The sequence below is a fragment of the Aplidium turbinatum genome, chromosome 15 (genome assembly GCF_918807975.1).
Source record: "Aplidium turbinatum chromosome 15, kaAplTurb1.1, whole genome shotgun sequence".
Classification (NCBI taxonomy): Eukaryota; Metazoa; Chordata; class Ascidiacea; order Aplousobranchia; family Polyclinidae; genus Aplidium; species Aplidium turbinatum.
Window position 1 is genome coordinate 2188935 of NC_137486.1, and position 13952 is coordinate 2202886.

The 13952-nt window shown below is 38.8% G+C and overlaps 1 protein-coding gene across 1 annotated transcript in view; it reads right to left on the reverse strand.

Annotated features, from left to right (window-relative positions):
• The window catches only part of LOC145784681 (uncharacterized), a 39948-nt gene that overhangs the window by 6627 nt on the left and 19369 nt on the right, over nucleotides 1-13952 (reverse strand). Inside the window, 10 exon segments of the mRNA XM_082596546.1 lie at nucleotides 2591-2779; nucleotides 3575-3775; nucleotides 4147-4344; nucleotides 5613-5825; nucleotides 6045-6328; nucleotides 7093-7257; nucleotides 7799-7854; nucleotides 10750-10951; nucleotides 12168-12411; nucleotides 12937-13170. Of these exon segments, the coding sequence (XP_082452672.1) occupies nucleotides 2591-2779; nucleotides 3575-3775; nucleotides 4147-4344; nucleotides 5613-5825; nucleotides 6045-6328; nucleotides 7093-7257; nucleotides 7799-7854; nucleotides 10750-10951; nucleotides 12168-12411; nucleotides 12937-13170 (1986 nt within the window).

Genomic DNA, 13952 nt, shown 5'->3' on the forward strand with positions numbered 1-13952 from the left:
TTCGATAAACTGTCGTTCGATAAACTGTCGTTCGATAAACTGTCGTTCGATAAACTGTCGTTCGATAAACTGTCGTTCGATAAACTGTCGTTCGATAAACTGTCGTTCGATAAACTGTCGTTCGATAAACTGTCGTTCGATAAATTGTCGTTCGATAAACTGTCGTTCGATTAACTGTCGTTTCGATAAACTGTCGTTTCGATAAACTGTCGTTCGATAAACTGTCGTTTCGATAAACTGTCGTTCGATAAACTGTCGTTCGATAAACTGTCGTTCGATAAACTGTCGTTCGATAAACTGTCGTTCGATAAACTGTCGTTCGATAAACTGTCGTTCGATAAACTGTCGTTCGATAAACTGTCGTTTCGATAAACTGTCGTTCGATAAACTGTCGTTTCGATAAACTGTCGTTCGATAAACTGTCGTTCGATAAACTGTCGTTCGATAAACTGTCGTTCGATAAACTGTCGTTTCGATAAACTGTCGTTCGATAAACTGTCGTTTCGATAAACTGTCGTTCGATAAACTGTCGTTCGATAAACTGTCGTTCGATAAACTGTCGTTCGATAAATTGTCGTTCGATAAACTGTCGTTCGATTAACTGTCGTTTCGATAAACTGTCGTTTCGATAAACTGTCGTTCGATAAACTGTCGTTTCGATAAACTGTCGTTCGATAAACTGTCGTTCGATAAACTGTCGTTCGATAAACTGTCGTTCGATAAACTGTCGTTCGATAAACTGTCGTTCGATAAACTGTCGTTCGATAAACTGTCGTTCGATAAACTGTCGTTCGATAAACTGTCGTTTCGATAAACTGTCGTTCGATAAACTGTCGTTTCGATAAACTGTCGTTCGATAAACTGTCGTTCGATAAACTGTCGTTCGATAAACTGTCGTTCGATAAACTGTCGTTTCGATAAACTGTCGTTCGATAAACTGTCGTTCGATAAACTGTCGTTCGATAAACTGTCGTTCGATAAACTGTCGTTCGATAAACTGTCGTTCGATAAACTGTCGTTCGATAAACTGTCGTTCGATAAACTGTCGTTCGATAAACTGTCGTTCGATAAACTGTCGTTCGATAAACTGTCGTTTCGATAAACTGTCGTTCGATAAACTGTCGTTCGATAAACTGTCGTTCGATAAACTGTCGTTCGATAAACTGTCGTTCGATAAACTGTCGTTCGATAAACTGTCGTTCGATAAACTGTCGTTCGATAAACTGTCGTTCGATAAACTGTCGTTCGATAAACTGTCGTTTCGATAAACTGTCGTTCGATAAACTGTCGTAGTACCATATTAATGACGACCTTATAGAGTACAAGTTAAAAGGTCGTCGTTTATATTATAGTATTCACATTTTTCTCAAATTTATTGATGCTTTTTTATCTGCTTTACGCGGATCCTCGATTGACTTTACGTTGATACGGGTTTAAAGTAATCGCCCCCACCCCTTTTTTTAAATATATGAGACTGCTTTTGAGACCTAGAACATCACACCTTGACAATTGATGTCCTTACCGTTTCTTATTCTCTCTTGTTTGCATATTGTAATTTTCCTCCATCTTCGCGCACTCATTTTGACCTGTTTTCATGTTTTTGGCAAAACGTTTGATTTTTTGTGGTAACTAACATCTTGGTGTAAACAGGTTTTCCGAGTTTCCGATTAATTTCTGGAAATCTTGAGATTTTGTAGAAAAAAAATATCCAATTTTGCTACTTTTGGTGTTGCCTTCATAGAAAACCCGGTACAACGTCAATATAATAAGCTGGCTCAAGGTTTAAAATTCAAAATCGCAGAGTGCAAATCTCGACCAAGCTAAACTTGAGTGCAAATAAGGTGCCGTGCTTTTTCAATGACGAAAATCATAGCCGAGTACACGAATAGTATAATCACAACAGGTGGTCTGCAATTTTGGCTAACACTGTATGGAACAGGCGTAATAAAGTCCGGCCTGATGACCGACCGTCTGACAATGAAATGCTAGGAATACAATTTATTGACAGTTAAAATTTTTAGACATTTTTTGGAGGGGCATGGCCCCTTTGCCCCTCTCCCTGGCTACGCCTATGTGCTTGTTAACTCCTTTGTTGTGATTATTTTTAGTTCATCGTTTTGTTTTGTTGTTGTTGTGTGAATATGGATCTATTGGTCTGATGCAATAAACAATAAATATGATGAGTAGAAATAAACAAAATCAAACTATACACACAATCCCGGTCGGGTAGTGTAGTATAAACGTGTTGCCACCCTATTACACCGGTTTTTGATTGCAGAACGGTAGCCTATATAATGTTAATAGACTTATTGAAGATGCAATGCCACAAATATCTGAACGAAGCCCATCCAAATATTGTGCAGTTATTCAGTCAGCTGCTTCAGTCAATAAAGAGAGAACTTATTTAGCCTATTCAAAGTTTACATCATATGCACAATGCAGTTACCCTTCAATAAACATCTTAACAAGCTTTTTCACACTTTTTGGGGTCACCAGAAGGTTGTTATTCAAGTATTGAAATGAAAAGTTGGTGTTACAACAAGCTTGCATGGTGTTCAATTGAATTTATTGTAATCATGCGCTTACTTACGAGAAGGTTCATGATAATTATCATCATAATAATAATGAAAATGGTGAATATAAGGAAAGTGACGTCTTCATAATTAACTTGATTTTCGTAAAGATCTCCATCGCTGAAAAACGTTCCTCCGAAATCAATCTCTCCAACCATCATGACTGTTGTCTTCAAGATCGCTTTGAAAGGATCCTCAAACTGCGCCTGTCACCCAAACGTTACGTTTCGTTGACAAAACTAAACATGGATCGGTGGCTATGGATCCATCACTACCCAATAGTTTAGTTTACATCACAAATCGCAAAAATTCAACAAAAAGCTTAAATATTCAATTTTTGTATTTTTTTTCTCAGAAATAAGATTGTTAGATTTCCCCAAAGTAATTTTTTTCCTCACAGTCTATCATTATCTTGAAATCGTGGCCAGTGTTTAAAGAACGACATGTTCGAGACTTTCAATCCACTTCTTTTACATGACAACTGATGACTGGCGCATAAGGAAAGGTGTATTTCAAAGTCAATCAGACAGTTTGTCATGGATTTAAGCACTACCCTGTGCCAATTAATAAATAAAAATCACATAATTAATAGCCAAGAACTTCAGTCACGGGCAGTGCACCCATTCAGTTACTGCTCTATGGTTATATTATTATCTGCCCCAATGGCTCAGTTGGTTAAGCGCTTGACCTTACGAAGCAACTACAAGATCATGCGGCGCTAGTTCGGCTCTCGAGGTGTGCGCTTGAGCAACGCATTTCAAAGATTGCTCTCCATTCAGCGGCACCAACTGGGTGGAATAATTAATAGACAGTAACACTGTCTTCAACAATCGAAAACTTCACTCTGTCAATCTCGGTGACCGACCAGTGTCAGTGATTCAAAGCCTCTAACAAGCATGCGAAACTGCCAAAATTATGCGCTCAAAATATTGAATACAAAACTGCTATAAGGTTAGAAGCGAACAATATGTTGACGAACAAAACTTGAAATCGTCTCTCACGTTGTTTTGCAGCAAGGTATGAAAGGTGAAGGCGAAGGACAGGATGAAGAGCAAGAACACAAGTGAAAACTTCACAAAGGTCTTGAACACGTCGTTAAACATAACCACATAGATTCCCAGATAAGGGATCTTCCGAATATACAGAAGAAGATCCATCCAGGTTAGAAAAAGAGCCATCACTCCACACTGCCATTGCCAGTTCTGAAGAACAAAAGCTAAGTTTATTGTTTGTTTTGATTGAATTGTTGAACATACGTTTGAACATTCTTACTGTATTAAGTAAGACTGGTCTGTTCTATATTTTTATAACCTAAAAAGCTTAAATTTGTGAAAAATGAAGAGCTTCTTGAATGGAAAATTTAAAATTGTGTTTTTATCTTTTAGCACATGTACATGATTCAATTTAATTGCAAGTTCTTTTAAAACGCAGCATATTCAAGAACAAACCAACAATTCCATTGACTATGTTTGACAAGTAGATTGATGTAGTTCAAGCAGTTTTTGTTTGTTATGTACTGTTTCATCAAGCAATGTGTGTCCGTTACAAACAGCCTTGTCAACGCATGTTGTACCTGACGCAGCCCAGTTTCGAACTGAAGGTTTTTGATTGGCTCATGATACAGCTTCTCCTCTAGCTCCAACTGGCGGTAATGTCCAACATCAAATCCTCCGAAATCAAATGTGAGAAGAATGCAAAGGGCAAAGAGACTTCCTTCGAGGAAGAAGATTGGCTGGAAGGCTTCCCATTGATAGTTCCAGATCTGCAAGAGCTAAAATATGCAAAAGATTGTTTTTGTTTGAGATGATTTTAGGTTGAAATTAAAAAATCATTTACGAAATTTGACATTTTCAACATCAAAGGATGTTGTCACAACTAGGCTATACTCATGAGTTGCCATCATTCAAGTGCTCCGCACAAGTGTTTTTCCACTTGTTTACACCACCTCCAAATATGACTCCTCTGCTTGGTGCCGCAGCGTACACACCGGAAAATTGACACAATTGACGAATTGACAAGAATAATCACTGGTTGCCTGCTTCCAACTCCCACTGATTTTCTACCGGTACTATCAGACATCGCCCCAGGTAGACTTCGTAAAGAAAACTACGTACGCAGTCTGGTCCTACAAGCTATGTCAAGGGGTGACCACCTCCTCAACCAGATGGTACCAAAATCGCATCTTCAAAGGCCCCAGCGCTTGAAATCTCGACGCTCTTTTCCCACCATGCTGCAGCTATCTGCCACGCTAACTTCCACATTTCTGAAGTTTGAAATAACAAATGAAAAGAAGTCGCGAGAACAGTTCAATGCACGGTCCTTCCCAATATCAATGCTCCACCAGGAGCAGAACTAACTCGAAAGGAATGGGTGAAGCTCAATCGCTTGCAAACTGGGATGAGCCGTTTCAATAGCAACATGTTCCAATGAGGCTTCGCCGATTCACCATCTTGTGCGTGTGGCTCAGATTTTCAGACTGCATATCACATTCTCTACGCATGTCCAGTATACCGACCCAAGGATAGACATAATGAGCCGAACAACGCTCGATGAACACACAATCCATTGAGTTCTGCGCCTGGACATAACAACGCGACCTGCGACGGCCTCAAACGCAAGAAGAATCATTCAAGCAATTATGAATGCGCCATCATAACATTGCGGTCAATATGACATAATTTGACATTGTCTTTTTTTATCATGTTCAGGCTCTTGGACGTCGGTGAAGATTAAGTGGATGAGAAGACAAGAAAGACAATCTTTGTCCACCTTTAAGTATGTCTTTGAATACCTTAGCCTACCAAGTTGCTTGCTTTAGATAAGTGACAGAGCGACGTCCTTTAGATTTTACAACGTTGCGCCATCGCCACTCAACAGGCTTGCAGGGGACCTTTCATGTGTATTGTCAGCATCAAGTCCGATAACATAATTACTTCTATGATTTCTACCGCTGTTAAAGACGTGGATAACTTTTTGTTGACGTGAACGACATGTTCTAAGTGTAGTAATTGGTGACGTAAACAACAAAGGAACGGTTACCAAAAAGAAAAGGTTGACTCCTGAAACGACAAAAAGAGTGAAACGAATCGGATTTTCCCAAGGTTGCTTGTAGAGACACCCTGCACCCCATTTGTGTTCCGCTTTCTTTACAACGTAGTAACAACCGGATGTCCACTCCGCATCGAATGTTCCAGATGGGTAGTTTGACATTAAATGAAGAAACTCGTGTTCTCCTTCTTCCTCTTCTTCTTCCTCCTCCACAGCAGCTATAGAAACAATCAGGAGTGTCACGTGATCTTAACAGCGTCAAATCAGTTTGAAATATTCTTCACGCATAAATAATAAAGATAATGTTGCAATCAATAAAGATAATAATATTGCACTCAATAAAGATAATAATATTGCAATCTATAAAACGCGTAAATAATAAAGATAATAATATTTTGATAGAATAGTAGTTGTGGTGTTAACAGTGATAACGCTGCACCTACGTTTGCAAAAGCCACATGTCTTGGAACATTTTATTTCCATTTCATTTCGATGCGTGAGACACATGCCTTGGCTCTCGTTAGCAGCACATGAACTGCTTCGGTCTTGACAGGGGTCCAGCTTTTTGAAACACCAACGTGACTCAGAAGGTTCCCCTTCATGATGAACTACAAAGCAACATCCTCTAGCTTCGCAGTTGGCGCGATTTGTTCCTGGGGATCCACATGGCTCCTGGTACTCTTTTTCAACGTCACAAAGTGTTGTTTCTGTTAAAGAAAGGAATAAGGTGACAAAATAAATGATTCGACTGGTGTCGAAAGACTGTTCTCGAAATATAACTAAAATACGCAACATTGCTAAACCAACTGTTTGCAGTTGAAACTGAGTTGCTTCACAAATCGACTGCTTAGGTTTGAATCAGTATCGAATCCAGGATGAGGCACTTGGTTGCTTACTAGCCAAAAACAAGAAAAAAAACATGTAGTTGTTGAATTTTCGTACAATTTTCTTTCTTGCTTCGCTCGCTGCTAACTCACCTGATCTGCAACATTGGACACGCGCAATGAATTTAAGTAATTGAAATTTTACGTGTCTCTCAGAAACTAAAAAAATATTGCTCCTTTTTGAAATAATCACATCGCTAAAGTAGTGTGCCAGAACAATAACCCATTCTAGTAGTCATGGAGATATAATTAAAATGATAGACAGACAATCGATAACAACTTAATAACATTGAATTGCATAATTCAAATAATTCAAATTAAAATGCTTTTAAAAATAATCGTAGACTACAACACTATAGGCTACAAGACTGTAAATAACTTTGCTAAAAAGCAAAAGCAATTGGTTAAAAATGTGCCATGGTGGAAGGCACATTTGAATCTTGACTTTAATTTTAAATGCTTTAAATCTTCAACTTTTTAACTCTTGGCGTGATGTCAACAACCGAGAGACTTTCAAAAAGGCGGCTGGAACAAATCGGCTTATCTTGCGGTGGTGTGAACAAAGAGCATGCGTGGTGACATCTGACCTCTACAGCATTTCCCTTTCTTCTGGTCTTTGTCGTAGTCGTAAGTAATTGAACACCACTTTCCCTCCTTTGGATCAAGCAAACACTCGCTTATGTTTTTCCCTCCTAGCTTGAATGGGAAATGACACGTCATCCCCAGAGGCACGTCGGACCCTTTCACATAAACTGCAAAAACGTGAAAATATTGCTTCATGTTCAGCTTTGAAGTTATTCTTTTGAATGTCTGCTGTGTGTGAATAAGATTTAACATCGCATATATCATCCCGCTACTGCTGTGTAGAAACTAATCATTATATGGCGGAAAAAGACATTTCAGATTCTGTGAAACACAATATAGAAACTATGAACTGCATTGATCAAGGTTTCACACAGTTCTTTCTAGTTGAAACTATATCACATTATTGTCTGCAAGATGTTTTTAAAAATTCTACAATGTCTTATCCAGTTCATTACGTCATACGCAGACGTCATTGAGAAAATTTTACCAAAAGGCACATTTAAGGTTTTTTGTGTTTCAATAAAGCAATAGGTTCATTACAAAGCAAAGAAGAATAAGCTTGTCATGAAACGCGACCCATTGCCAAGATACTCTGCAAGAATTACCAAACAAATAAAACATAAAAAAATATTGGACCTTTAAAATTGAAGTTCAGATTTAACACACGAGATTAAAACAAAGCTAATAAATGGTTTACCACCACCTCACCTGGGCATGGTTTGACGCCGCACACTTCTCTAACGTTGTACTTCGGATCGGACGAGCTAGAGAGGATAAACAACAAACAACGTTCTCAATGACAATGCCCGGTCATGTTGAACTTTATGAATACTAGATCGGCAAATAGAACGAGATGAAAAACAAAGCAATTCAGTAGAAACCACAGAATCATGTTGGCTGGTTTTGAATCTTTATCCTCGGACGGACAAAGCCTTGATTGGTTATTCCTGGTAGTTTTGCAAACTTGTAGGGACTTTTGACGCAGGAGGGGTTACCGACTTTATCAAACTGAAGTATTCCGATTGTTGTTGAAGTGTTTTTGCCACGGGGAATGATTGCATTCATTAAGTGCCACTGAATAAAGAGCAGTCATTGGAATGCGTTGCTCAAACGCAGAGAGTTGAACCAGCACGGCTTGATCTTGAGTCGGGCTCTTAGCTACTGAGCTAATGGGGCGGACGATGTATTTTGCATGACTCACTGGCCTCTTAATTACAGTTTACATCAATCAAATTAGTGGAAAAAGCATGTACAACGTCAGTGGCGTAGAGTGACTCATTTGATAGGGGGAAGGAGCACTCGAAACTCAAATATTTAACATGAAAATTTACCGTTAGGCAATATTTTGGTCTGTAACATTATAAATTTTATCCACTAAACGAATTTATAATAAACTCAGGCCATTTTCGCCTTTCTTAATTTGCATATTTGCAATTTGTAATATTAATACGATGTGTAACTTACAACACAAAAAGGCTTATGACAGACCACAATGAAGACATAATGTGCAATTCGGCCAGGGATTCTTGATTTTCCTGAATTCGGAAAACAAGTTTCAAAGGCTAATTGAAATTAGCCTGCAGTGTCGTCACAAAGATGAAGTAAGCAACTGAGCTTTTAACTCATCATTGACCTCAGGACTGGTGTGTCATAAACCATGAAAAAACACTTTTTTGAATTAGTTGCGTAGATTACGCAGAAACTTTTCATGGGGGATTGAAAACATATTTCATTATTGAAATTAGTGCACTTTAAACAGAACCTTGGTAACTGCCTTCTACTCCACAGCAGAAATAAAATTTGCTTACGAAAAGTTACAAAATCTAGGTTTGTAATTATACTTATGATCTGACCTAAAAGAATGGTGCTCTGCACAGGATTTGGCCGAGTTCAACGATTGAGCAAGAGCTTGCGTGATGCTCTGGGCTACGACCGTGTGACACACGATGAAGAAAAAGAAGATCAGAGCTACAAGATTGTTCGGTAAATCTAATCGAGGTTACGTTTCTTAGTTAAGAAATTCGTGAACTGTTTTGATTTAAGGAGCAATGGTTAAACTGTGAAGGCAACTCGCTCTCCACAAATAATTCATTTGGTTGGCCTTTCCTCTAAAGTAGCCTCTAATTTTCGCCCTGGGAGTTACATTAGAATTTCATCACAACAATTGTTGCAGTGATTTACTTTACTCTACGTGAGAAAAAGTTGGCCACTGGTGATAAAAACTTCTATCGATATCACAAACAAATCTTGAAATAACCGCACTTGTCTTGCACTTAAATGTCAAAGCAAAAAAGTTTCAAGTGCACAAATTATGCAATGTGACGCGGACCACCTAAATTCCTCCACCTGGTACCCGGACCACTTAACTCCCCCCTTTGGTACCCGTACCACCTAACTCCCTCCCCTTGGTGGTTTGATACTTTAAAATCCAGAAAAGTTTCAAACCAACTTTATGAAAACATTTTGTTAATAAATTAACTTCAAACTGAATGGAGGCACGGGGGGCACTTGCCCCCTGTGCCTCTTGGACGCTACGCTAGTGTCATGTGACAAGAGTTTTTCAAGGGTGGTAAATATCACAGTTGATTTGTCTATTCGTAAGGAAAAATGTTTTATCGTTTTCTATTGTATGCTTTCTCAAAACCGATGTAGGCTGCTGTGAATAAATGTGTCAAAAGTTACAACAAAGTTGTTGGGAATTCCACATGAAATATGATCATGATGTTGTAGGAGATGTTAAATTTGTCATGGCCTTCCACTGCCCAGATTGCTGCAAAACCTTTAATTTCTGTAAAAGGCATTACTCGTCAAGGAACTAAAACGTCATATTGGCAATTATAATTGTCCACAATTAACAGGGAAAGTAATGCTTTGCATTTACATGAGAGATATTTTAACCTGAAACTTAAAATTTTTGTTTATCTCTGGTACCCTCTGTGCACTGGTACAACAGTAAAATGTCTGCTTGAGGCACAGCAACATTTGAGACATATTCTATTTTCAAAAGTTTTTGTCCGATGATTGTTTTTGCAAGATATGCAGGTAGCGCCTGAAATGTCGTGTCAGTTTTTTCTGTCATTGGACTAAAACCTAAACAATCTCAGTGTTCATTTTTGCACCTCCAGACAATGACCAGTGCATCCGTGCTTGTTAAAACCAACAAGGCCGCTCACCAATGGTTGTCCCCACTACCGCTCAGTTAATAGCTGCACTTATGCAAGTTTTAACTGAAATATGCACAGAAGTGGGCTGTGAGAGAGTGGACCTCTAAGGTAAATGATAACAGAAATGTTAAGTCTCCTGCAGTTATGGCATTGATACCAGCAAAGATATGAAGACATGGGTTCGATTACATTGGAACACGTGGAAGTCTCAAGCTGCAAGATACTTAGCAGATTATAACGAAGCCATGACGTTGTCTATTGAGCAACTGCGACTAAGTTAGCAAGAAAAGGACAGCGCACTTCTTGTTAAGCTCAATGATCAAACATTCCTCATCCCTGCATGTCATGTGGAAAGATAGAGTTGGCAGGAGCTTGTAAATAGCTTCTTGCGGGTATGTCCAAAAAATGTAGTAAAATAGGTTATATGATAGCCGCACAGTGACGCCTTTCACGAGCACACTTCTTGCGCATTGGATCTGATGACGTAATGCGTACCTATAGTTTGTGTAGCACCAAGGTTGCTTCAGCTGGTTCTCCGGGTTTCTACAGTAATTCTTTTCGAGGTTTGCATCTGGGAGCAGCCCGTTATTCATCCCAGTGTGCTTCCACATGAGACACTTGCGACCAGATTTAGTGGTCGACGCATAACCGCGATACTCCGTTCCCGACTGGAAGATGCTGTAGCAAGCCTTTGGTTCTGTGGGGTAACAATAAATATGCATGACGAATCAATTGTTTACACAAACTCAACAGATGAACACCAACCTGTGCAACGAATTAGTAAAATCAAGTCTCTAGCGACGCCTACGATCAACAAATATCAGTGAAAGCTCTGCATTCAGCAGCATCTAATGGACAGAACATTTTTTAAACAACCTCAATAAGCAAACACTCCAGTTTGTCAAGTCTCGGTGACCGGGCTTGAGTCAATAGTTTTGATCCTTCACACACATGCGGTGACTGCCGGGATTAAGATTGAAAAGAGGCTTTTTTGTTTCAAGCATATTCGCACTAACAATCAGGTTTTGATGAAGAAACAATGTTAAATAGAAATTTCTTGAAAAAATATTTCTATAAAAAGAAATATAGCCATTTCCAATTTTTTTAAAGTTTTACACAATTCACTTTGCACTTTTGAAACAGTCTAATTTTGTGAATAAACAAAATTAGAAAATCTACTGTGGTTTATACAAAGAATCTACTAAAATTTAACCTCGCGTTTTACAATTTGCCTCCATGCGTCAGACGGTGAGGAACGAAGATTCTAAAAGTCCTTGATTTTAAACTGATTTGTGAACATCGTGTCAATAAATGAAGAAGTTTACAAACTAACAAAACCATTTTCAACTCAAATGACAAGACCAAACATCGCCATTCATTGTGTTGCACACAAACATTCCTGGGTGAAGAATGCCACTTCCTAAATGTAGTTTTGATCCAGTTACTCCATGTTTTGACATCTTTACTACCGGTTTTATTTTTTCCGATATATTAACTTTTACAACGATAGATTTTCTATCAAACTGATATATTTTGATCATTGTGCGATGTTTTTATCGTTGTAGCAAACGCTGCTTGCAAAAAATCTCGGTAGTTCAGGGGAGGAAATCCTGTCTAAGGAGAAATTTCATAAAACCCTACTATGACTACAATGTCTAAGATGATAGTTCAGCCTACAATACACAATCTGAGCCATCTTAAAAGCGACACTTTATTATTTCAGCCGTTTTGTCAACATTACATATTCGAGGAGAACTTTAAAAGCTCCAAAATCAGCAAAAGGAGGAATGAAGTTTTGATAAAACTAGTTGATAATTTCAATGTGATAGGCCTATATCGTACTGTAGGCTAACTAACTATATTCACTTAATTAAAGTGTATGTGCATTGTGCAAACTGCATACGGGATCTTACTCGTGTAATTGATGAGATGTTCAGCGGAAAACTCCACGTGATAACGTCTATTTGCAAGAGACTTGAGAAAATCTATTGAGTAGGGAGGAGGGATCACAAGTAGGTAGAAATTGAGGAGAGCCACAAACAGCAGAAGAAAGATTAGACTGCTGTAGTAGACCAAACCTCCATATTTATCCCATTTGTACTGCAGAAGTCCTGTTACCACAGGGTGCTGGAGTAGCCTTTCTCGCTTTCTGTTCACCTACGACAAAATTGTGCGTGTTTATGATTTGTGCACCACTTTGAGTGGTTGAGTATATATGATGAAAGATATAGGCTAACGTATAACGAAAAGTCATTATTAAAAGTTAAATTGTTGAAATTTTACTCAATCCAATACAAATCTTCCCAACGGCTTTTTTGCCACTGCATGTTACCACTTCATTCGATGCCAATATCGTGAGAACTGTGCTAAACCGAGATCACTCAATAAACAGAAGTAGCATGTTTTGAGCAACTGATTGTAGCAAGAATTAACAGCGATAAACGCCGTGTTTCGCTCATGAGGCTAGGCTCGTCAGTATCGCACCACTAATTCATGCCACTAAGGTTCTCAATTACCGCCTTTATCAGTCAGTTTAAACCCTCAGTAAGTTTAACTCCTTGGGAGAAAGAAAAGATCCATGAAAACCAGCAAGCTTCTTCACAAAAAGAAGTAGACTAGGTTGACGAAGTTTAATCCAAAGCTTTGGTTGTTATCTTGCAGTAAGCAAGCAACTGGCCTCACCATGAGATGCAATGGGTGATTGTGACGCAACACACTTGTATCATCCACGTAAGTCACGGCTTGCTTAGAGGGCTTCCCATGATCATTGAAGGCGACGTAGCCAGCCTCCGACACCATGTTTCGCTCCTTTCTGGAAAGAGTGGTTCCCTCCAACTGGTTTTCGTCAGCTAGTTCTGGCTGACACCATTCTATCACCGTGTACATATCGTCTAGAAACTCATAGTCAAGCGTTACCTGGAAAGAAATCCATACGTCTCAATGCAGAAAACGAAAAAAATGTTTTAGTTCGTTTAAATTGAAACCAAAGAATTACATTATACATTGGACAGATCAAAAGAGACACCCGACTCTGAGCTTTAAGACTACTACGTTGTGGTAGACATAATCACACTTTTGTGGTGGCAATGTTTACCAGTGAACTTCGGGTGGAATTTGTAATCCATTTTAGGTGAACTGAATTCCAGAAATTGTAATCAGCTGTTAAGCAGCTCTGAGTTTAAAGTGAACAAGTTAGCTTATTGGGTGGTGGGAGCAGGTAGGCCACTGACTCAATGACTGTGCAGACTTGCCGCTTTCTACTCGCTGTTGTGTTGTATCTGCATCTGCACTAATACTTTCTAACGTGTGCAGTATATACAGTGATTGTACTGCGTGTTATCACAAAAAAAGTAAAATTAAGTAGTTATTATAATTATTATGAATTTAGTAGGCCTAGACAATTTTTCACAAAACTGAAGAACTTACGTTGAGGGTTTAACGATTTATTAGTAGTTCTTCAATTGTTTCAACACCAATAAGTAATTGAGCATGTTACATTGGCTTCCTTCAGTGTATTCATCGGCTATTTGATGGAACAAGTGGTGCGTTTGATCAGCCAATGGTAATTTTGCTTACAACAGGTGCTGTTCGCAATTACTTCGTTTGGTGAGTGGTAGGTCGGCCTCCCAACTAAGTCAATTGGAACTGAAAGTGGTCGATCTTTGAGTGGAATCACAAACCAAGCAGATGACATATGT